The 25,702-nt window shown below is 39.2% G+C and overlaps 1 protein-coding gene across 7 annotated transcripts in view; it reads right to left on the bottom strand.

Moving 5' to 3' along the window:
- Positions 1-2,813: 2,813 nt before the first annotated feature.
- Positions 2,814-25,702, bottom strand: part of ldb2a (LIM domain binding 2a) — an 88,251-nt gene continuing 65,362 nt past the window's right edge. Inside the window, exons 4-9 of one of the 7 annotated variants that reach the window (XM_084009740.1) lie at positions 21,949-22,071; positions 16,842-16,925; positions 12,340-12,466; positions 9,610-9,663; positions 8,737-8,864; positions 2,814-3,051 (exon numbers count right to left, since the gene is read on the bottom strand). In XM_084009740.1, the coding sequence (XP_083865866.1) occupies positions 2,821-3,051; positions 8,737-8,864; positions 9,610-9,663; positions 12,340-12,466; positions 16,842-16,925; positions 21,949-22,071 (747 nt within the window). In that variant the 3' untranslated portion in view covers positions 2,814-2,820. Of the gene's footprint in view, positions 3,052-8,730; positions 8,876-9,608; positions 9,664-12,339; positions 12,467-16,841; positions 16,926-21,948; positions 22,072-25,702 lie in introns of all 7 variants that reach the window. The other 6 variants (XM_084009738.1, XM_084009737.1, XM_084009735.1 and 3 more) reach the window with 6 other exon arrangements.

Consider the following 25,702-nt stretch of genomic DNA (forward strand, 5'->3'; position numbering starts at 1 on the left):
AACACATTTTATCATCTTATTGATATAAATTTAAAAAACAGGACATATAATTGATCCCCTGACAATAACTTGGAATAACTGAATTACGCCCTCATGATATGTAACAAAAACACTGAGTTTACTTTACTTTTTGGGTTAAATTTCGTATTCATGAAGCCAAATTTACAGGTAAATAGGTATGGTATACACAAGGGAGGGCTGAAATGATTAGACTGATTTCCCTGTAAACCCAAAGGCTATGAAAATTACAAAGACTCGGTCACAAAGTAATTTGTATTTAACGGTCAAGATAAATGAATGAATTAATGTTAATATAATGTGTGCATTTATTAATGGTTAACTTGTACTTAGATCGTATCTTATAGTGCTTCTTTGCAGCATGCTGAGAAAATAATGACATTAGAATTGCAGAATGATTCAATGTTGTTGCAGTACCCACTATTAACCACATGGTGTCGCCAAACCTCCATCAAAGTGTCCTGGATTAAAAGTCTACCCAACAACAGTACGGAGGTCTGTTCCTTCCCACTGAGTTATCTGGAGAACTTTGCTAGTAGTTCATACATTTGTTTGAATTCCACTTTGCAGAATAAATCAGGTTAGTCTGGTCAGATAGACAGAGGAGGGATGACTACAGGGAAGATACATCAATTCTAGGTTAAATCTTACTTAACGTAGGCTATTATCTGCATCCTAATTGTTTTGAGGTTTAATATCCATAAATTTGTAAATGTACAGATGATAGGGGGGCAGATGATTCATGCCCAATTTATAGATATATAGATAAACGAAATATTCATCACATTACAGAAGTTATTTTAGTTTTTAGGGATTTCCGACAATCCTCAGAAACCAGACTTTGAATCAAAAGTTAATTAATGAGGATGTAAATAAAAACCAAGTACTGAATTAGTGTTTGAATAATGGTTCATGTTTATGAACACAACCTGTTTTAGGGGCTGCATTGCATTCTGGTGAGTGTTCTTTCGGTGTAAACATCTCTAACTCCTCTCTTCCTTTTATTTCTTTTGCAATAGATTTCTTCCCATATTGTGATTAAATATCAATCCAATGGTTTAATAGAGTAAATACATAAAAAAACAGATAGAGACACATGGTGTATGTAACCAAACCAAATTCAACTCCTTTTTAAGCACGGTTTATTGGCACACATAATGGTAAAGCATACATACCAGACATCAGATATGACACTGAACACCTCTGCTATATAATGTACAAATGGTGTCTAATAATACTAGGCTCAAACATATTTAGAAATGTGTTAGCTTCCTTACAAATGCACAAATAAATACCCATAAGATCCAATTGTATAAAGACATATGTCGCTGTAATCTTGCCCATTTTCAAACAAAAGTCCAACAAAAGAGATCAGGGATATATTATCAATTCAATTAAAGAACAATTGTGAGCACAAAATACAGGGCAGTCAAACTATTTCTGTAGGGTCGATGGGATTTCATCTGAGCGTTGTTTTCAAAATGTTTTTTTTTTTCTCCTTATGACCGTTAACTCTGTGGCTTTGGTTCTGCACTAGCTAAAGAGGATGGGAAACATTAGAGTTTGGTTTTTGACCAAAGCAAAACCAGCATCCATCCAAACCACCCTACAGAAATCTGAACATCCTGTACAAAACAAAACAGCTGCCATATCCATACTGGTTTCAGTGGCTGATTTACAGTGGACAAAATAGATTCCACTTCTATTTACAGAGCTACAAACCTTGTAACAGTGTTCCCAAACTGATGAACCCAAAAGGAAAAACCGACTGATGTGTGTGTTTTTTTTTAAAAAGTACATATATCAAACAAAATAAAATTCCTATAAAATCATGCAGGAAAAGGCTTTAGTATCAGTTTGGGAGTAGGTCGTTAAAGGGAAAGAAGTCCAATTTTAGAGGAGGAAAAAAAAATCAACATTAATGCATCGATGCGTGTCGGCAAAGTTCACATACTGATCGGCAAAATTACTACGTGACTGCAAAGGATTCTGAGAGAAGCAAAATACCAATAGACTACGAACACAATCAAACTGGTTTGCATGAAATCACAATCTGTGATGACTGCAGTAATGTGGAAAAACAATCCTAGGACTAAATTTCCCCTCATTTGAAAGGAGTCCATAGCGGTAGAGAACTTTTATTTCTTCTTAATTGGAAATGGAAATAAACAGCAACAGCAGAAACAAACCAACAGCCGACTGAATTTCCAATAAAAATGCAATTGCCTCAAACAATGTTTCATTTGTCTCCAATGTGGTTAGACGCTTCCATTGGCTCTGTTAAAAAAACACCTTGCCTCCTCACCGTTGAGCTTGCCATTTTTTGAGACATCTTGTTTGTTGTTTTTCTTCTTCTTTTCTCCCCTCTGTCTACTCTCAGCATGATGACTTGTGACCTGAAGGTCAACCAATCACAGCTGTAGTATTCCAATAGGCGAGAGGTTTGTATCTGAGGGAGAATTTGATCCGCAATTTTCCACTGCATTCTTAGAAAAAAAAGTGCCTCCGCCTTGGTATTTTTACATTACAGTTGCATACGACTGATATGCAGTTGTTGTCTTTGACGTGGATATTGCTGTGCAATGCTGCCAGTTCTCAGTGTTCTCCCAAGATGTTACAGTGATTCAGAGAAGAAGAAAATATCCAGAATATTTTTGGCTGGACATGCCAGTGGTGAGTTTGCAGATTTGGATTCAGTACAATGTTATGAGGCGTAGAAGCACTGCCCTCAGCGGGAAGGGTGAGGTTAAAAAGTCCAGTCCACATGGAGTCAAGGATCTGTTGTTGTGTTCTTCTTTTGTTTTACTGCGAGGGCTGGGGCGCTGTGCTCTCAGGCTTGCCGTCCTGGGCGGCGGGGGGTTTGCTGCTCCAGGGAGCGTTATTGCCCAGAGCCGGGGAGCCGTTGAAGTCGTCCTCGTCGTCCAGGCCGTTGGTGGCGTCGTACTGCGTGTTCTCCAGACGAGTGATCAGACGCTCATCCTCGTCCCCGAACTCGCCACCCATCAGGGTCGGCTCGCCAACCACCATCACATCCTGGAGAAAGGCAAGAGACACGGAGAGGCAAATTTACAAACTGAAGAGAAAGGAAAGGAAGGAAATTACTTTTTCTAAAAGTAAAAGTAAAAACATTCACATCTATGATATTTAACAGCAACTTTTTGTTATTTGACTGTTTCCATTAACGTATCATCCGATTACTGAATACAAACATATTTACCACTTTTTATTTCTTGTTGAATTTGCCTGCGCTTCAGTTTTAAATATTTTTTTTACTTCATTTTAAAACTGTCTCACAAATATAATCCATTTTTACACAGGCATGCCGTGACGTGTTTTTGGTTTTGTGCAGCACTGTCCATATCTAGCCTCGGGGAGTTTCACATTTAATATCACCAGAGAAGAAATTAATGCATATCTGTTTCATCTAATTCTGAGACCAAATCATCATTTGAATATCAAGCGACTGCACACACAAAAAAAAAAAAAACCTTATTCCATTTGCATCACTTCAAATAAATGAATATGCATGTTCTGTGTCTCATATAGTTTTTGCACATTTTTTTTTTTTAATCAATTGCCTTTTAAAGCTGAGTGTTAAAATACAACAAGGTCATACAGACATTTACTCTACTAGGCTTTCATTCAGGGGCAGATGTCTCTACATTTGCTGACCTTTTTCTATTTGTTTACCACGTTTTCTGTTTCAAACTGAGCGAGCAGCACACACCCGTTGGGTGGTAAGAACATGCCTGCCACAACACCGACCCCCGTGTGTTTGTGTGAGTGTTCGGACGTCGGTGTATCCAGTGAACCCATCCCTTCAGTCGAACACTCTCCGAGCGCTCGGTGCAAATGAAACCTTCCTGTACAGAAGGCAGAGTCCTCCACACTCTGCACCCTCCCCAATCAATACTCATCATGTAAGACATATTTCACTGAGATGACCCTCTCACATCAGGTCAAGGAAGGGATGGAGAGATATTTAGCCATTATCCAGCGCCATCTGTGACTCTGGTGATGGGTCTTTAGAAGGAGACCCTGCTTGTTTTTATTCCAAATTCTTCTGCACTTCACGAACAAAGAGAAGTTCAGTCGACAAATAATCACTGGAGTGTAATTTGTGGATTCAAACGTTGATCAATACGCTCTGAATCATGACTGCGTTTTCTTTGTGTGTATGCTGAGCCTTTGAATCTCATCTGCCTTTGACTGACTAAGCATCTCCCTGCTGGCGGGGCCTCAGCACCACCCACCGTAACCTGGGAAGAAGCTGTACAGTTAAATGGAGCGCACGCTTCACTGGCCAAGTGTGTCAACGCTGCCTGGCTTGGGAGATCTCGCTCTTCTCAGCCATCTCCTCCGCAACACACACACTCACACACACACACACACACATACAACACATACCCTGGCACACAAACCCAGATTACTGTACGATCACACACCGAGACACAAACGAAGACAAAAGCACTTGAATGCAAACTCGGATTAACCCGATGTTTCATGCACAACGGAGCACGTTCACTAACATTTAACACGGAGACAAACACACACGGTCACTTCCAGCAAGCACTGGTGTAAACAAACAAACAAACATAACTAGACAACTAGGCACACTTAAGACCGCACCCCCCACCCAAACCTCAAAACAGACACTTCGATGACGAGTACGAGAGGCACTTTATTTATCGAAGCCATCCCCAAAAACCCCCCAGCGACCACTTCTACACCCCACTATGCCTTAATCAGGCTAATTAATTTAGGTGAGCTTTCCAACTAAATGACAATATCCACACTGATTTGTCAATTTGCATAGCTAATTAAGTCATTAGCTAAAAACGTGCTGATTGCTAACAAGCCATGCATTCACCATCTGTTCCTGTGAGGAGGCCTGTCAACCTACCTCTGGCCAATTTTGCCCCCCCCCCCCCCAAAAAAAAGCAAATCCCTCAGACGATAACAGCTGGTGGCTAGTCTGAGACTGGGGAGCGCTAATTGTGAGCTAATTAATACTGTCAACTTGTCTACTCATCTCGTTAAGAGTTAGCTTTAGTGCGAGCTAAGCGGCGACGCTTTGAATGGGGCGTCGCGGCGTTGAACACCTCCCTGCTCCCTTCATTTACTGAACAGTGTCATTTGCATATTTTCTTCCAGGGATTAGCTGTGAATAGCTTGGAGGACATATTTCCCCTCATACCTCCAACACAACAAGTGGGAATTTAAAGAAGACATGGCGGGATTGTGACGACAACACATGGTGGGAGAACAGAATTGCCCTTTAAAACAGCAAAGAAATTAGACGATAAAAAGTTTTGAATGATTTTGTCAAATCTCCATCCCTTCTGTATTCAGATTTAGAGAAAGTTAGACCAACAGTTTTAATAGTTTTTTTTTACATTAGTTATATTGTTATATTTTTTATGTTAGTTTGATAATTAGTTGTTTTACTTTACATCAAAAAATCAGAATATAAATTTAAAGGAGAAAACAGTGTGTCTCAGTGACTGTGGCTCCCAGCTCCAAGTATTTTTCTCCAACTGAAGATGTAAATCTAAAACAAAGTCTCAACATTACATGGCTTATGTTAAGTTTAACTAATGTTACTCACACAATAGAGTTAATAGTGCATTCGCTGTGGACCGTTGTCAGTGGTGGATTAATACATATTTGGTGCTCTGTTGAGAACAGCAGGACAGTAAATAAAACTAGGATGTAAACAGGTTGTATGTGACTTTAAATTGTGAATTAATTATAATAATTATAATAATAATTTGATATAATTTGAAATGAGTTACATTTTTTTTCCTAGTTCAATGCAGAAACTTGTAAAGGTAATCCTCAAATGATCTTCAGTCTACCAGTTTAATTAACAGCAGGAGGACAGTTAATGACGGTCAGTGTTTAGAATGCACTGAAAGCATTAAAAGCCTGCTGCTGAAGCGCACGAGATTTAAATCCAGACCACTAGAGGTCAGTGTTGCTTATTCCATGAGCCCCCGACCAACAACTTCACAACACACGCACACGCACACACACACACACACACACACACACACACACACACACACATACACACACACACACTCCCCACCTTCCTTCCCCCCACCTTCTCTCCTCCAGCCGCTGGTAACCCCCCCTTCCCTTTGCGAGGGTCCACTCCTTATTGTCATTGGGCTCACGTAGGCTTGTGCTCAGCCACAAACGAACAACTTCTCAGACAAAGACAGCAGGCGCGCAACATATGTAACCAGCATGTTACCAGCCACGCTGCCAGTCTTTAAGAGGCGTGTGAATGCACGCTATGACTGGTACGGGTCGTGAGTGTGTGTGTGGGTGCGTGTCTAGGTGGTGTTGGAGGGAGGGGGGGGTCAGTGATGGAGTAGAGTATGTGCATGTGACGGAGGAGGGGGTAGAGGGTTGTATACAGATATCGGTGATAATGAGAGCTGGCACAGAGCCAAACTGCCTTCTAGAGAGAAAACAATTGCACATGCTGTGTGTGTGTGTGTGTGTGTGTGTGTGTGTGTGTGTGTGTGTGTGTGTGTGTGTGTGTGTGTGTGTGTGTGTGTGTGTGATGTACATTATGTATGTGTGAGACGGGGAGGAGGTGGTAAGAGAGGAGGGTGAGGACAACCAATCTGGAAAGATGGTGAGACAGCCAACCATAGAGGGACAGTACAGTATGTGTGTGTGTAGGTGAGAGACAGAAATACTGTAAAAATGCCAAGAAAAATAAAGTTCCCTCCCATTACGTGCCAAGCCGATGAAAAACCCCAACCTGGTTGGAACAAGTCTACCCAGAATTAAATGATTCACCCAAATGGAAAGCATAGTTCTTCATTGTCCCTATATTGAACCCCCTCTCTATCTGCCTAAATAAACTAAAAAATAGGTATATGCACTCAAAGTACTTGGTTTAAGTTAAGGAGATATTGTGGTTGTTTTTAAATATTTAAAAAGTGACTTTCAGCACTACACTCAAGGTGTTTACTGTATCACTTTACTTATTTGCCTCTAAATGTCATAGGGAAAACAAACTGGTAGTACATAACGACTCTTCTGGGGGACAGGGTTGCTATACTGCAAACACTGTGAGTATAGAAAAGCATCAGTACCCCTAAATATCCCATTAAGCTAAATTAATCCAGGGCACAAGATGAATAACCTGCAGCCATTTAAGGCTGTTTGGTATCAGCACACTTCAGCTGAACTGCAATGACCTGTATTAAAAAAAACACCGTAGCACCAGCATGACTACAGAATAGTCAATTGGATGCAGTAGTGTAAATATAATACAGAATGTGTATAATGAGCAGTGTATGGGTAGTGTGCAGACAACACACTCGCAACGGCATCAAATCCTCCGGGGAAGCGGCAGACATGTGGAGTAACACACGCTGTTTAAGAGGCTCTTTAACCTCGAACTGTGTCAAGTGGTCTGTTATAGAAACACGTAGCAAAATCAAGACTGAACCGCAGTATGCAGTTATATTGAAGCTCATCTTTATGCAGCTTACTTTTCTGATCAGTACATCAATATAAAAGTGTTATTATCCTTGATTACTTGTTTTGTTTCTCGGATATTAGCGGGTCACATAGTAAGGATGTAAAGTTACATTTTTATGAAGTCATTTGTGTAAGACTTCCAAAAGTAAAGGTATTTCTGAATTATGACATATCAGTACATCCTATGACGAAAAGCTGGTTAGATGATCTCAAACTATTCTGGTTTCACTCTCCCTCATCTGCAGTATGTTTCAGAAATGTTTCCATCATAACATTTGATGGAAAAAAACAAATACTCACACCACCAATTGGCACAAAATAAAAGACCTAAATTTACAGTCTTGTGCACACATTGTAGACCAATAATGCCTTAAATACAAAGATTTTAAGATGAGATCTCCAAACACTCTTCACCAGGTGCTAAATGTCCAAGGAAGTGGCCGTCGTTGAACTCCACGTGAAGCTCTTTTCCGTGTTGCAAATGTCCAGTTTTGAAGCCTGTATTATGAATCCAATGTTATGAGTACAAGTTAACTGCGCTACAGTATCAGTCCTCTGGGCAGTTGTGAGTTCAGTGTCTTGGTCAAGGGCATTTTCAACAGTGGTGGCTGAGAAAGGCCAGAGTGTCACTTTCTCCACCCACATTTTCCCATTTGGTCCTGATTCGAAGAAACCTTTATTTATTAAAAAAAAACTCTGGGCTACGAGCACTTGGTTTAGCAGCTGGGTCTTTTTAAACATACATATTCTGAAGTACATGTAGAGTACTTGGAAAGAAGCTGGTAGAAAATGAAGGCAGAAGCTGGAGTTAGTGATACGATACTACCTGCAGCAAAGGGACACTAAATTCACCTTTACTTGCTGTTCATGAAATTAGCTGTTCTTGTACTCTTTTCTGATGGTTTTTAATGTCGTTTGTGTCACTCTTTATGATATTTGATGTCTTTTCTCTTTGTTTTTCCTGGCGACATGTTTTCACACATCCCTTGAGGTTTCTTTGTCTCCCTGCACAGATTTGAGTTTCTTTTCTACCCTCTCCTCCTGGTGTTTTTTTTTTTTTCTTTCCTTTTGTGCAAATAAATTAAACCTAATAGCTGCAATACCATTAGGAATACCTCTTGCCTGTGTGTAACCCTGCAAGCATGCATGTAGAGTCATAGAAAAAAAGAAAAAAAGGGAGGCAAACCGAGTGGAGCTGATGCTTACAGGTACCTGACTGGAGAGGCTGAAGTTGGTGGCGGGGCTGCGTTTCTTGCTGGCGGTGGTGCCCGCGCTGTTGGCGCTGCTAGCCGAGTTCTTCCGTTTCCTCCTCTTCGTGGTCGTCTGTCGGGCGGGCTCAGCTTTGGCGCGGCCAGCAAAGAGAAAAAGAGGCAATGCCAAGAACATAACGCATACAGACGGAGACAAGGTGTAGGGGTGTGTGCTGTGTTTGAGGTCACAAGGTAGAGCGGCTCAGACAGACAGCATTATATGTGGAGACACAAAGGCATGCAGATAAAATTGTAAACGTACATGCATGCATGCACACACACACGTTCACACACACGTACACACACAAAAGACACGTTCCAGAGACAAGAGTCTACACAGATCCATGCTTTGTTTCTTTAGAGGTGAAACCACACGAGTGTTGACATCTCCCAAGACATGCACTAGTAAGAAAGAACCCGTTTTATTAGCATAAGTGCTTGACAATAGACGCTAATGCTCAACGTAATGTAAATTCCTTAATGATTTCCTTGCAATGTTTCTCAATGGCATGAGGCAGATTAAAACTGCTTTACTCAGGCAGAAAGCACATTCCTGTTAGTCTTTCTGAACATGTAATTATACTATAGATTTGATTTGCCGAGCATGAGTGTGTTTTTGTTCTAATCACTGCATTTCAGCCGGTGCTTGATGTTTATATTCTTACATGCAATAATCAGGCGTATGCAACCTGTATTTGTTATATTACAGTTATTATTAGTGCTGTTTTGAAACATGCAGATGAACTTGCACTAAAATAATACTTCATGGCATTCTAGTGAGCAATCAAAACGCTGCTCTCTTACGAGACTACAGACAGTGTAAGAGAGAAGATACCTTTTTTGTGATTTGTTGGAAATATTTCCGTTTTGAAGTTCTGTGGGTGTCCAGCTGAAACCGGAGCCAAAATCAGTTTGATTTAATTCAGGTTGAATAATCTCTTAAACAATTTAAGACAGAATGAGACCAGCGATGACAACAGATAAAAAGAAGAGAAAGAGGAGAAATAATTTTACGTTCATTGCCATGCAAATGCTACTTAACACCACTGGGGAACTTATGCTTAGATGAAAGATGTTTTTCCAATTATGAGTTATACATAATTCCTTAAGGTACAATTAAATCACAAGTGAAATCATTATTATCAAAAAGAAACAGAACACAGGTTAAATAGAGATCTCGGTGTTTCTAGTATTTACAAAATAATCAATGTAGTACATAATTTATGAATACATGATTTAGCAAATTCTGCCAACGTTTGTTAGAAAATCATTTCTTTTAATCTCAAGGGAGACAAGAAAACACGGCTGTGATCTTCAAACAGATGTCTGAAAATGAAATACATTTTTTTCCAGGTTCTTACTAATCACACCAAGGGAGATGCTTTCATATGTGGTTACAATAACCAGCAACTCATGATAATAACAAAGCTGAAACTATCAACCGGAGGAAAAACAATAAAGGGCATTTTGTCAGGATTGTTTCTTTCTTGATTCCTGACTTTGACAGACGTGTGTGCAAAAAAAAAAAGTATCCCTATTGTCAGAGGCAATCATTTCTGTTATCCAACCGGTTTCCTTCGATGCTGAACTGGTGACGCACTAAAATCACTTCCATTTCCACCAAAAGGACTTATCAGAGCATAAATGTGCCTGTGGCTTCCTTCCTGGCAAAATCCCAACCAGTTTCCAAGCTGGAGAAGAATTGCAGGAAGGAGGAATAACACGCAGCCAATAAGGGAAAACCGCAATTCAAGCTAAACTGCGAAGTTCAGGCAAACTTGATATGAATCTTTAGACAGATGGAATGAAATGGTCGTGAAAAAGAAGACAGCATTATACTTACTACATCTCATATTTAAAAAGTTACCATGAAACAACACGCAAAGCAAGTGGGGCTGTATGAGGTACTTATCAATAGTTAATGTATTACTATCGTAGATGACATTTCCCCAGTTTAGAGAAGCAGACAGGAGCAATAGGCTGCGGACAGGGACAGCAGCAAAACATATTTAGACACCTAAAATAATCAAAATGAGTTTAAATGTATGCTATATTTAAAATACTTTCACCGCTGAACCAGCCCTCCCTGACGGGGAACTGAACCCGTTATCTATGTTCTTTTCAAACGTTCTCCTTTGAAAAAAAAAAAAAAAAATGTTGCCATGCAGAACACAGAAGTTGCTGGTCTAGCGCTTCCTCGATCAGTTAGTTTGTTTCTGTTATTGTGTTTTAAGGGTTTAGTTTTGACCTGATCAAGGCAGCACTAGACCAGCAATTCCCGCGTTCTGCATGGTAAAATTACAGTTTTTGTCAATGGAGTCTTGTGGTTTTGAAGAGAGCAAAGAATGGCTTCAGTTCCCCGTCAGAAAGGCAAGGTAAAGCTTTGAAAATATTGTAGCATACAATTAAACTGACCTTGACTATTTTTGAGCCTTTCTATTTGGTAGCTAAAATGTGTTTCACTGCTGGCCCTGTCCACTGCAGTACATTGCTTTGTTCCTGTACTTGTACTCCTGTCTGGTTTTTTTCATCTCCTCTAGAAAATACACTGACTATAGGTAAGTACCTCACACAACCCCACTTCAAAATATCCAAACTATGCCTTTAAGTTGTTTCTCATAAATCACACATGTATGATAAACTGCATCACCCATATAGGATTTCATATCAAGCTCCTTTTCCATGGGCACAATTAATCATCAATACAAGAGCTTTCTTTCTCCTCAGACTTTATATTCATAAAATGCATATGTTTTTTCTCTTTTTTTACCCCTTTTCTTTGAAGACGAAGTCGACACTAGGGAGCCGCTGGCCGGGGAGCTGGATCTACAAGTCTGATTACACCCGGCACTCTTAATTAAAGTTACACAGGTCTGAGTCAAAGGCTTTTTGACTGGTGTTGGTTTTTAAAGACATCTCGTCACGCCTCGCTAAGCATTGCTGTAATTTGCAGCCACTCCGATGTGTCCAAAAAAACTCGGCTTACTCTTTCTCTCCAGCTTAAGACCGCACAGCCAATTTAAGTCTGGTACTTTTCAGAAACCGCCCTTAAAACATCAATCATAGAGAGCTGAGAGGCCCGTTTGGATTGGCGAAGTTGAGATTCAAGAGGCAGCCCTGAATTCTGATTAATTTCACATACCTGACAGGCAAAACATATTTAAGGGATTAAGACATATAATGGCAAATTTGGAAACATAAATGATGCAATAAAAACACAGTCTGAGGAAATATATTCCTATTCCTGCAAAGTGAGTGATGGTACAGAAATAAAGCTGTTTTTTTTTTTTAAGGAAAAGAAGTCAATTGAACCTAAGGATTAACACTTAACACTAAATGATTTTCTGTCATCAGTTGATGCTCTTTTGGACAATAACTCCTTATTTCTGGGGCTTGTTCAGAGAAGCAGCTTTATCTGGAGTTATCTGAAAATCATTGCTGAAAAGCTCTTTTCCTATTCTTCCAGTTTTGTGGATTTGAATGAATAAAAAAAGAAAAAGCTATCCAGACTTCTTTGAACAGGCGTATGGAGAGTAAATTTGTATGTAACAGTAGGTATAGTTACCTGGTGGGGCAACCATTCTCTGCCATTTTTGGAATAGGCATGTCTTGAGACAATCCCGGGGGCTGAGGTTGTAGGTCTTGTGCCTTGACATGAGCTCCTGCATGGGCTCCAGGATGACACACAACTGCTGACACAACGAGACAAACAACAAGCTCAATTAAAGCGGATTTATTTCACATTTGATGAGAGAACAACATCCTGTCCACTGCTCTTATCAAGGTAAAGCAAAATAGGCCTAACGTCCATGAAAACTGAGATAGTTGCTCAATTAATCACCCGCAGACTGACTTTGAGTGATTCATGATGCTATTAATAAAATACCTTTAAAGAAACAGGTTTATTGTCAAGAGCTTCACAGAGAAGACAGAGGGAGAAAGATGGGCAGGACGATACACTTTAATATGAGCAAGGCTGTTTGCAACTCACAACAACATGCGTCAATACACACCCACTTGGAAAACACAGAGCAGCCTCTTGCTCCCACACTGAACTCTGCACAATATTCTCCAGTTAATAGACTTTTAGAACAATATTCATTCTGGAGAAAACTGTAAATCTCTGGTGATCAGCAGTGAGAGGAACCAGAGGTCAGCCTGTCATCTTAAATACATCAGACTTAGTGTATCCAGTTAACATCTGGATAATATTACTGGTCAGCCCCCTCCCACTTTAATAGCAGAGACCATCCAAATGCTTGTTGGTGCAGTCAGAGGACAGTGATTGGACAGTTATAGTGCCGTCTTATTGCTGGATCAATCACAGAGCAGCACTGGGATCAAACTCCAGGCAACTTTTTCTTCCAACTTGATGCTGAACTGTTTTCTTTCTCTTCCTGACTTTTCTGCATCTTTGAACATTTGACCAGTAAATCCTCCTCTCCCAGTCGCTGCCACCCGCATCTTTTGTTTTTAAAATGATCATGAGCAGCACAAGCTTGTGAGACTGAGTTTGTCTGTATTGATCTGTTCTGGTTTTAACCTGATTCACTAATGTTCAAACGCAATTCTCAATTAAAAGCTGCATTAAAAAAGTTAAGGTTTAGGTTTAATTAAAATTTTTCATGAGCACTCTATGCCTATACATTATCATATTGTTTGACATCATGTTTTAAGGAGGCTATTAGAGCTGATCGTAGCAAACTGAAGATATTGTGGTACGTGTTTATGTCAGCTGATAAAAAATAAAAATAATAATAATAATAATCTATTTGTAGCATATCATTTTTTACACGTGTTTTGGTTCTTGATAATTTTCTTGGATTAATTATCAACATGCTCTCGCTCCAAATTGGTCACACACAGATGCTTGGTCAGGACGATTTGGCGTCACTGTTTTATGCCCTGGGTGCCAATTGAGTATCAGTTTTAAAATGCAGGGTACTGCAGGGACTTCGACACATAGTTCACATTGTAAATTCAAACACAACTATTGGGTTAGATTTAAGAAAAGATAATGGGGTTACATAACTTAAGAACATTAGTTAAATAAGTCAACACTGACTTGGTTTCTCACTGACAGCAGTCTCCTGGCTTATTAGTACGTTTTGCCATTTTTAAGATAAAAAAAAAGCTTGTTTTAACCAAAAACCCATTGACTTTGAAACACTGGAAGTCCTACAGCACTATATGGCTATAGGCAAGCAGTCGACGTATAGTTGCTGTTAGTGTTTTCAAACGAGTGTGATCTAAGGTCAAACATTACTGTGAAAGAAGCCGTGGGTTTACTAACTTGCACAAGGGCACTTTGACAGTCGTTACTGAGAGAAAGGAGACTGTTAATCATTCACTGCATGCTCAAATGATCTCATCTGACCTTCAGCATCCCACCACCCCTACATTTCTGATGACAATTCTAATCAACATGCTCATCATGTCTCTGGCGTACTGTACAGAGGTAAAAAAAAAAGAAAAGAAAAGAAAAAGCAAGGCAGGTACCATGTACTGTATCTGTTACCTACTTCTATGTGTTAAACTGCTTCTGAGGCTTTTAAAAAAAATCACCTGACACCAGCAGAAATCCTTGCAGGAATGTTTTAGCATGATGGATATTCAAACTAGGGATGTTCACCAGGCCTGGGTTTCCATCTAGTCATTCTAACAACAGTAGCTGCTTACAAATTATCCCACATAAACGTACTAATGTTGCTTCCCTGTGTTAGGACGGCAGTGTTTTGATGCCATGCAGCTCGAGGTAAAGTGAACATCCCTGTAGCAGACTAATCCCATGTTCTCCTCTGATAGTTCCCTCCTGACACAGTAATATCCCTCCACAGCTCAGCCAACAAGCCCTGGCTCTCAGCCTGAAAACAAGGGCTATTTTCAGGCTGAATAGTAGGAAGCCGGCAGCTCCAATACATGGAAAGGCTTAAATACTCCAAATGAAAAGAGAGAGAGAGAGAGAGAGAGAGAGAGAGAGAGAGAGAGAGAGAGAGAGAGAGAGAGAGAGAGAGAGTGTGTGTTTGCGAGAGTAAGAGAAAGGCCGGTTGTAACCCCTCAGCCAGGAAACTGTCAGTCTCTTTTGGAAGGACTGATAAATGCTGGGAAAGGCCAGAGACATATTATTGCCAGTTTAATGTGAGGAAAGGGTGTATTTTACTTTGACATCCTTGACGAACAGTAGGGAAAATATCATTTGCAAAGTGCTTGATAAGAAGATTAACAGTGGCTTCTCAGCAGTAGGGGTCCAAGGGGTCACAAGATCAATCTAAAGGAATAGTGAGATGATTTTTGGGGTTAAAAAAAATGTTTGTTTGTCACAGGCTGCTGTAATCTTTGCCTTGTAGACACAAAATGTTGTAAAGTTGGATGTATATAGTATTCGAAATAGCATCCAAGTAAAACAGCCTACATTATTTGAGGGGTTACAAGTGGATATTGGATTCTTTTAAGGATCACAAAAAGCCAAAAGCTTGGAAACGACCATTTTACGATAAAGTCTCAATGAAACACTGAAACTAAGCCTTCGACTCTTATGTCAGAATTCTTGAAGCTTTGTAAATTCACATGCTTAAAATGCAAATTCAATAAACTAAATAACAATCCACATAAACTAATGAAATAATCTATGTAGTTTATAGTGTTTTCATTGCTACTGAAATGAAAGAAAGCCTGGAAGGTTAAATCCCTCGTTAAGATGAATGTTTTCCGTAGCATTTAAAATAAAACCGCATTGTGCCCTGGGAAAGTTCCTAATTTAGCAGAAGCCCGGGGATTTATGTGAAACACTTCACGTTTGGACCACTGAGGCAACGGCAGTTATTTGAACAAACTAACCATTCTTCAAAACAAAGCCGGGTCTATTTAGACACAAACAACTTCCATAAAACAACAAAAATGTTGACAGCAAACTGAAGACAAGGCATGATCCTTGTTTCATTATCCGTTTACTAAGCACTGGACCATCGGAATCACTAAAATTAAACAGAAGCCAAATATTTCAGTGTGTAATTACAGATACTTGAATTATTTGTTTTCTCTTTCGGCTGCATTACAGTTGCTTTCTATATATAAAATCATTGTTACGGGAAAACAAAAACAGCTACCCTGCTTCCTCTCCCTCTCTGTGTCTTTCTTCACTCAGTTATTATAAGCAATGGAGGTGCTGTTCCCTGATTCGCGCGCCATTTCACAATTATGAGTCTCAACAGGGAGCGTTCATTAATGTTATGCTAATTTTCTGTATCCAATTAATTCTTCTCTCTCCTCATCTCTCTCCCGCTCGCTCTTGTTCTCCCATTTGGAAATCGTAGCTGTCAGTCAACTGTGGCGTCGAGAAACACAAACAAAGCCCTGTGAAATAATCACTAATGTATTCAGCCGGCTTATACTTCCCATTTCCGTAAATTATATTGCTGCGGCCAGGTAGGGAAGGATGTATATGCAGGGAAGAAAAAGTAAGTGCTTATATTTTTTTGTTTTGATGCCACGCACTTTTGAAATCATACACTCAGGTTTCAAACACTTGAGCGTCATAAAAAAGTGTTCGGCACATAAATAACAGCATGGAGAAAAATAGTTACATTTACAGTCACGATATGACCTTAAATAATCTAAAGAAATAATAAGAGAATGTAGAAAAGCATATATTATCAAACACTGAATATACTTTAAATTTAATGCAACATTTGAAATAAACAATACAGATTTACTGCAGAGCAGGTAACATAATCACACCATGAACCATATTAGATATGAAAAGATATGAATATTCGACATTATAACAACATCATCGTGCTGTCTAGACACATAAGTACAAAGGAGTGGAAGGTATGAGCAACATGAATTACACCATTTAAAAATGGACAAGAATTGTTCCTGCGTGTGCATTAAAGTGTGAGGAGATGAGAACAAAAACGAAAGCAGAATGACAATCATTGACATTGTCACACACACACACACACACACACACACACACGCACACACACACACACACACACACACACACACACACACACACACACACACACACACACACACACACACATACACACAGAGAGTCCTTACCCTGAGGTAGTTGAGGGTGAAGTTGGTCAAGCCCATGCGAGTGATGTTTTTGGACAGTTGCTCCAGCACCTGAGGGTCTTGTGCCTGAAGTCAGCAGAGGAGAAATGAAAATGAAATAGAAATATAAGCCTTATTTGTACATCTTTATTTTGTTATGTTCAACTGACTACGAATAAACTAATTATCTACAGGCAATTACGCTAATTGGCATCCATCAGATAATGCACATTCGACACATTCACACCCTGGAGTCATAATGCAACTCTTAACATTGTTATCGCGGTCGTGGCATGAAGCTGCATGGAAGTATTTCAGGCCTTCATTTCACACTATTGTCAAACTGTGAGGCTAATTAATCAATATTATTTTGTCATTCCATTTTCCACACATTTTTAATTTAGTATCTTCACTGGATTTGATGATGTTGCTCGTGTATGTATGCAGGGTCTAGGCAGCAGGAACAATTTGTTTGATAATGTTCAGTTGTTGAAAAAAGTGGAGAAAATCTGCACCCATCATTTCTTTTTTCCCGTATTGTGCTTTTTTAATTTTTGTGAAGCTTAAAATAGTGGCAGCTTGATGTGTTCCAGTTGACAGTTGCATCAATCACCTAAAATATTAAAACTGACCACAATCTTCAAATCCATAAGAAAAAAATCAGCACCGAATACATTGATTGTAAGATAGAAAACACATGGAAACCCTGTGATGATACAGTATGCGTAGGAGTAACGAACACATCTCAAATAAGAACAATGCCGAGAAAGTAACTATAGGGTGACATATGACTGAAAAAAAGACCTTTCACAAAGCTTGTTTGCTGCTCCAACAATAAGCAGTCAAATCATAAAAAGCTGTAGGTATTGACAGAGCAAAATAAAGCCCAGACTGAGGAGAAGCAGTGAGCACGCTCGCATTCACTGCCTCATGAAAAATGCATAATTCTATCTCCAGTCGCATCTCTGTGTGGAGAAAGTCAAGAGGGAAGCGAAAAAGAGTTCTTCTGTACCGTCAGCAGGCCAACATGAGTGACGGGAGAATAGAATTAGTGTGCATTATTTGGCAGATGGTGGATCAGAATCTGAATTACTTCACTCATCACGTAGAATTAGCCTAAATGCAGCGTAAAAGAACCCGTCTCGGCGGCACCGGTGCAGCCGCGTATCGACAATGTGTGGCGTAACACTCGTATGGTGCAGGCCAGGGACGACAGACACTCAGTTCAAGAGGCCAAGCGAGACAAACAACTAAGTGCACGCTCTACGAAAACACAGTCAGGATTTAAGATGCATGGCAATGGTCCAAATAAGATGTATTAACAGTGAAGGAGCTCGACACTACATTAAACCCAATGTGAGAAAAGTCTGCATGCTGTCCAGCAGTGGTGCAGCTTGACTTAATACATGAAACAACAATTTGAGGTAGTTTTATGATACTGTATACTGCTACTCTACTACATCTCAAATGGAAATACGGCTCTCATTACTCTGATCATCTTATAAAATATAACCCAATGTCTGGAAGGACCCAACTTTATATAACGTAGTTAAAATGAGCCTCAACTCGACCCGGTAAAATGACGCTTCCACATTAATGCATCAGCAATAATAATGAAGTAATGTATATATAACAATCACTGGGCTGACTGTCAGCATAACAAACACTTACTTTTGATACATTGAGTAAATTGTCCTGATAATACTATTATATACGATACCATAATATTTTTGACTACTTCTTCCAAACACACTTACTGTTTACTACCCATTTGAATATATCGTATTAAAAACAACACAGTGCATATGCTGTTTATGCGTTAATGTCTCTCTCTTTGTAGGGTGAACTGCTGCTTTAATTAACGTGTTTAACAGCTGTTGCATCTTTGCCGTGCGGCATTATTTGTAATATTTGTAAATGTTTTATTGTCATCAATGTGAACGTATTGATGTGTAACGGATTGAAGTCAACTCTGCTGCTCTCGCTTATGTGTGAACGAAAGTATGCAGAATGTATGTGTGGGTGGGAGGTGGGTGTAGCAGATGTTAGGGAGGGGAAAGGATAGTGTTTTACGTGCATTTCTTTATTGTCTTTGTGTATTTTTATTTCAAAGGGAAATGTGTACCTTTTACCAGTGTATTTATTTTACAGCTAAAATAAAAAGTTAACAAATGATGATTATAAAACACAATAGTTCTGTGTAGATTATTATGAAACATCCCAATAGTGTATGCAACAATTCAACTGAGATTCAACCGAGTGTCGACCTGCAAACATTATTAAAATGCTGTTTGATCATTAATAACAGCGCAGGTATGAGTGAGCACAGTGGGTCGTATTACTTTTAATACTGCAAGTATTGTTTTTCTGCATGTTCTTCTGTACTTTCACTTGAATGAGATTATGAATGTAGGATTTCTACTTATAATTGCGTAATTCTAAGTTGTGGTATCGTTACTTTTATTATATTAAAAGATCTGAATACTTGCACCAGTGACTTTTTATAGATAATTAAGTTAAACCGGAACTTGAAACAAAGTCGGATAAGAGGTTTTTGGAGGGATTCATTGAATGCAAAGGTTTACTGCTGGCTGCCAACAAACTCAACTAAAGCAATCATCGATACACAAGTAAAAATCAGCCAATAAATAGTAAACTAATGACACCCCCTGATGTCTTATTGAACAAAACTATTTTGTTTCTGACTTGGATACAGATGTATTTCTGCAGTCAGCATCTAGTGGCTGTTACAGGAACTGCAGAAACAAACACCTGCTCTGTCCTCTCATCACATGTGGTGCATCTCATGTCTCTCAGCAATTTCCACATTGGGTACATTTTAAATCAAGTCACAATATGTTATATTTTTAGATTACGTAGGTATATTCACTATTCACTACGATGCTGAATTTAACTAAAGCTTACATGATTCCATTTCAGTTCAATTTATTGTTTGATATGACTTCCATCACTGAACACACATCTATCATACTAATATCAAATACAGGCAAAGTCCTTTAAACTTCTGAAAACTAAAATAAGAGCAAACTTTATCTCAGACTATAAGAACAAACTTTACAGCAGCTGTTCAGCTCTGATCAAATATCTGGGCCTTCCACTGTAGCTCCATCTCTACTGGTATCTGCAGTTTTAACTTTCCTGTTCTGACTCCCATGTGTCTGGATTCATTAGTCCAGGCAACGATCAAAAGGCTGAACTTACACTCGCACACAATTCACTGAAGATCTGGCCAGGACCCACAAAAGCCCACATATCCTACTCTCCAGGAATTAGTATGAATACCCAGAGGGGCCAATTTATTGGTGAGTGAAATTCATATGAAGATTTGGCCAAAAAAGAAGCTGCCTGTACAGACGAAGCTGCCTCTCATAGACACCTTTAGGTCCATGGGGGTAGGTGGAAAATACTGGGAATTAATCTAATTTTATTCATCAAATAGGAGGAACTGCATGCTGTCATACAAATATCCCTGCTGGAAAGGAAAACCCATGTAAGTGGACTATAGAATGGGACAGGAACGAGCCCTAAAACTTGGAAATGAGTCAGCATTTCTTCACTTCCGGTTCCCCTCTCGTAGTCAATGGCTTTGTTGAATGGGTTTTTGGTTAGATGCCTGAGATAATTTCTGTGGTTAACAAAAGCTTCAGAGATTTTAATGTTTTGTTCAACAAAATACAAGTGCTGATACCCCACTCATAGTAAATTTTAAAGCTTTTACATGTCTTAAAAAAGGCGGTTGCTAACGAGCGGCTAAATGAGACAACAAAACCTCATCCCGCCGACTAGTCCGCCTTTACAGCCCCGTTGTGTCACTCACGCGACTGTGGTGTAGTTAATAGCTTACACACTTCAAAAACAATACAACTTTTGTTCATTTGTAAAGTAAGTATCATAAACTTTATTTTACTGCAGAGTTTATTATGCAATATCCCCAAATCCAATGGAAAAATCCCAATGGCTTGCCTGTGGCCAAGTGCCATGCTAACTTCCGGGGTTGGCATACAAAATTAAATCATCCCTGCACCACTCTTTAAATTATTTCTTTTGGGGGGTCATTTTCTTACTAAAGTCCTTTCAACAGGGAATATGTAACATTTCTGGCTTCATCAGTCTGTTAGAGTAATGGATTTTGTCTTCAAACATTGGTGACTTTTGTGTAAATACTCCCTCTGGCTTTTTTCAAACATCAACAGGACATTTACAGAGAGAGAGAAGGCATCATCACTGCTGTAAAATAATTGAAATTTGAGATGTTTAATGATATGAAGGAGGCAAAGTGTTAACTGTTCTCTCACAGGCTGCGTCACTTATGAAATTTAAAACTAGTCTTCTTGCTTGAAGCTTAAAAGTCCAGCTGAAGCGACATTTCAAGAGTATTTCTGTACCATGACATGGTGGTGAAACAGAAGGCAGCGGGACATAACGTTAGCTCACAACCTTCACCAAGTTGCAGATTGATTGATTGTTGATTGTTTGTCCGACCTAGTAAGATTACTGACATGACTTTAACCTTAAAGTGACTCAGTCAGCCATAACGCAGTCTAATTCAACAGTGATGCAACAAATCCTCCCTTAGTTTATATTGTGTTGTATAGAGAGGCGTTTCTGTTATTTACAGTAGCCTAACCTCATGACAGGAATGGGTGGACAAAATAATAGAAACATCTGTCCCCATGTCTAATTTGGCTTCCTTTAGGCCAATGTAGAATTGTATTTTTTTTCCTCAGCAGCTGCACTGTACAGTTTCAGTTCAAAATCATTTGAAAACTGAAGGCCTTCTGCAAGCTTCTCTCCACGGCTCCAGTGACTAAACGTGTGTTACACTTAGTGGAATTAAGCAGATTATTCATTCGACCTTGTTTTTTTTCTCTCTCTCCCTTTTTAGACAAGCCCCCCCTTTTTATTTTTTTTATCCTCAGTGGCCTTTGATGTCTACAAATAAATTGGTTTGCAAAAATCCCTCCGAACTGCTTTGTTGGCGTTTAAATTTCATATGCTCATGAATAGGTACTAAAAAGTGACAGAGTGCAGAGTCCCACTTATACAAAAGAGGGGGGGAATTGTCCCATGTTGAAGATGTGACACTCACGTGCATGGCCAGGATGCTGCGGGGGATGAGCTCTCGGTACTGCCGGATGGTAAAGTGCCATGTCTTGATCCTCATCAGATCATCAAAGGCAAACTCCAGTATCAAACGACCCTCTGTACAAACCTGGACAAAGATCACATAGTTAGTGTTACTTTACATTTCTCATCAGCCAGTAATCTTTAACCGGTTGGCAGGCGCCCGTCAACTGATTTAGACGGAGAAAAAAAAGAAAGAAAAATCAGTGTTTATTGGCCAGGCGTGATTTCTGATAAAAACAAAACGCTGGAAGGGTTTCGTCTCCGTTTTGGAATTTGTTCAAGGACTTTGTAGAATGGAGCGAGCTATTATGCTCCCAATATTTACTCTGCTCGCTTCCCTCATTCAGAGCATCTGTCCTTGGGCCTCTCAACCATCCAGCTATTTCTAAAATGTGAAAATAAATGTAATCTGGTGAGGGGTGTGTTTACACCAGAGACAAAAGAACTTCAGGTCAGAGAGAGTCGCCAATTAGGAGGAGAGAGAGAGAGAAAGAGAGAGAGAGACAAACAGTGAGGGGGAAAAACACATTTTTTTTCGCCCCTTTAGCTGAATTCAGCGCTTGCCGGGGCCCTTGTGCTTCTCCCATATTTCGTTGCTGTGACAACCAGGGAGAGAGAGGAGAGAGACAGACAGAGAGAAGGGGGGAAAAAATCAGCTGATTAGTTGGCATGGCAACGGCAAAGATGTAATCCCACCAGACACACTCTAATCAATGCCCCCAGCGCAGATGGTCTCCTGAGGATCAGCAAGAAAGAGGCTAGCGGCCATATTGCCCGCCCCCGCCCCCACCACATCACCACCACCAGACCCCCCCCCCATTCACCCACTTCCCACCTACTCACCTACCTTGCTAGTCACATGTTCCAGCACTAACTTACACACACACACACACACACACACACACACACATAAACAAAGTAAAAATAGAAAGAAAGAAAAAAGAACACTTTAGAATGCTGGGCTGCTTCTCTAGACTGTAAAATGTGAATACTATGTAATTTTCTCACTACCCAGAATTATTAATCTCTTGACTGAGATTACGATAAAGTACATATTTAGAGAGTTTTGTTCCATAGTGTGACACCTGTTATAAAAATGCCACAAATAGAACGACTTTGAACAACTTTGAAAACAACAGCTGCACTTTTAATATTACCCGTCTACTTATATATTACTATTTTATTATTATTGTATGTTTATATCATATATGCTCTCTCTATATATATATATATGTATGCATGTATATGTGTGTGTGCGTGTGCTCCAGGAACATGTGACTTTTCTCCCAGGGTTGAATAAAGTCTTGCCTTGAACGAGGAACATTGGGTTATGCTTATTTAATGTATTCTTTAAAAGGATATATAGCATTTTGGAAATGAACTGCATCCACTAACAAAATTCAATGCTGGTTTTCCGTGCAAACACATCTGGGATCTGCACGGTTTGGATAATGGGCTTGTCTGAGCTAGATAAGTGTGGATTAGACTAAAGCAATGTTTGGAAATAATCCTTGGTGTTTAATGGACACTGAAAATAGTCTTTATCTTATTTTGTTTATTTAGTCAAATTCCAACAGCAGTTTGTCCAACAGTTGAGTTCAGAGTGAAAAATTGGTGCAACATGACTTGTTACACCCCCAAAATATAAAACCATACCTTACCAAGAAAGTGTAGGTGTACAGAAAACCATCACTGTCAAATGAAAATCTCCTGAAAACCACATTGATTCATTACTTTTTTGCAAAATAAAGTACACTGAGAATTAAAAATAAGAAACATTTGTGTACCATTAACTTATAAATGCATAGTATTGAAGTTCTGACTCCAAAATGATCACACACTTAACCCCCCGGTTCTCAGTCCAATGTTGAATCATAAAAAGGGATGTTATAATTAATCCACTAGTTCTCAAATTGCTGTTGAAAGGTGAAAAAAATGTGACTTTGGTGTTTTTCTTTTCCTCTTTTGAAATGAAATGCATCATGGTCATTATGTGTGTGGATGATTTTTCATGCCCTTTGGGAAACCTATTAAAAGACCAAATACTTAGGCGTGTATGAGGAAATAAGTACTTCTTTACATCATTTCTGAAAGTGTTCTTTTTGTAAATTTATGGTATTTAGCCACCAGCAGTGAAATAACTTGAATTATGTTTGGTAGTGAGCCAGTGTTTTGTGATGCTTTCAGGTGCTGTAGCCTACAGTGAAACAACACTGCACTATTGATTTATTTTTCCATAGTGCCAACTGTGTCTTTAGCGCTGCCTCCACTATCACTCTTATTTCTCTCCTCTTCTCTCTAACCCTTAAATAAATTGGCAAACCAGCTAAATAAAAATAAAAATAAGAATCACCTTAATTGCCAAGTGCAATAAATGTGCAGGAACTTGTTTTAGCGGCAGTGGTGCAGAGATTTATCAACCACGGCTGCAACCAAGGCAGCCCTTCCACAGACTCTGTTGTAGAGTCTATCATACAAAGCTCATTATTTCTCCATACTGAGAGAGAATAGGTTAAAATCTAATATTCTTTCTTAGCTAAATAGTGATCCTGTATGAAAATTAAAAGGAGGAAAATCCTCTTGAATTAAAAAGTGGTCCATTTAATGGTGCAGCCTCTCACAGAGAGTCCCCATTGATTTAAGAGCAGGGTCATAAATCTTCCACACAACAGGATCAGGGGATCTCCGGCTCAAAAGAGCAAGAAAGAATAACAGCGGTGTCCTACAGCTGAGACACTATTCAATACTGTATCCAAACATGACAATCAATTAACAACAGAGGAGCTGAAGGTCATTAAATTGATTATTATGAGCACTCATGACTGCTTCTGATGAATATAAATAGGATGAAAGTTGACTAAATATACTCAATTATAACAACTAGCTGCTGACAGGCTTTATAATACTTCAACATCTCCCTCCATATCAGTAAGAGTATAGAGTTTAAGATTGTAACATATGTTTTTGTATATTGATTTATGGTTGATGCATTTGTTACTGTCAATATGTTGAATTTACAGTGTGTAACATTAGTCAATTAATCGATAACTCACCAGTCATATGAATATTTGTGGGATTTCTTAGTTTTCTATTTTCTGATATTTCATAGACCAAACAATAAGTCAATTCATGAATGTTGAAAATGACCATTAGCTGCAGCGTTTTTTGAGTTAAATACATTACGCTGAGTGTGACTGCAAGATGTTCCCTCAACAAGGCTAGTCATTTATAACTGGGGACTTCATTTCCCTGCTCAAATTAACTTTTTAATTCATATGAATTTTGTTGTTTGTTTGTTTTTGTTTTTTTATAAATGTGATGTTTTTGTGTACAGCAGAATACATTTTATACTTATGCATACTAAACAAGTAGAGTTTCCCAGTGGCCTTGCTATTAAGATGCATGCCACATACAGTAATTGCAGCATCGCTGGTTTGATTGCAACATATGTTGTGAGTCCTCACCTCTCTCTCTCTCTCTCTCTCTCTCTCTCTCTCTCTCTCTCTCTCTCTCTCTCTCTCTCTCCCAGTGTTTCCTGAATTTCCCTACTGTCTGAAAAAAAACAACGAAACAGCTATGACATTAACATGCAAATTAAATAAAATTAAAAAGTGGACTCCTGCACATGATCTATACAGAATGTATTTTGAAATATTTATGTTTTTATTGAAAAAGCAGCTGCATTATGGTCATCAATACAAAAAGACTAATTCATC

This window comes from Eutrigla gurnardus (genome assembly GCF_963514095.1).
Source record: "Eutrigla gurnardus genome assembly, chromosome: 5".
NCBI lineage: Eukaryota > Metazoa > Chordata > Actinopteri > Perciformes > Triglidae > Eutrigla > Eutrigla gurnardus.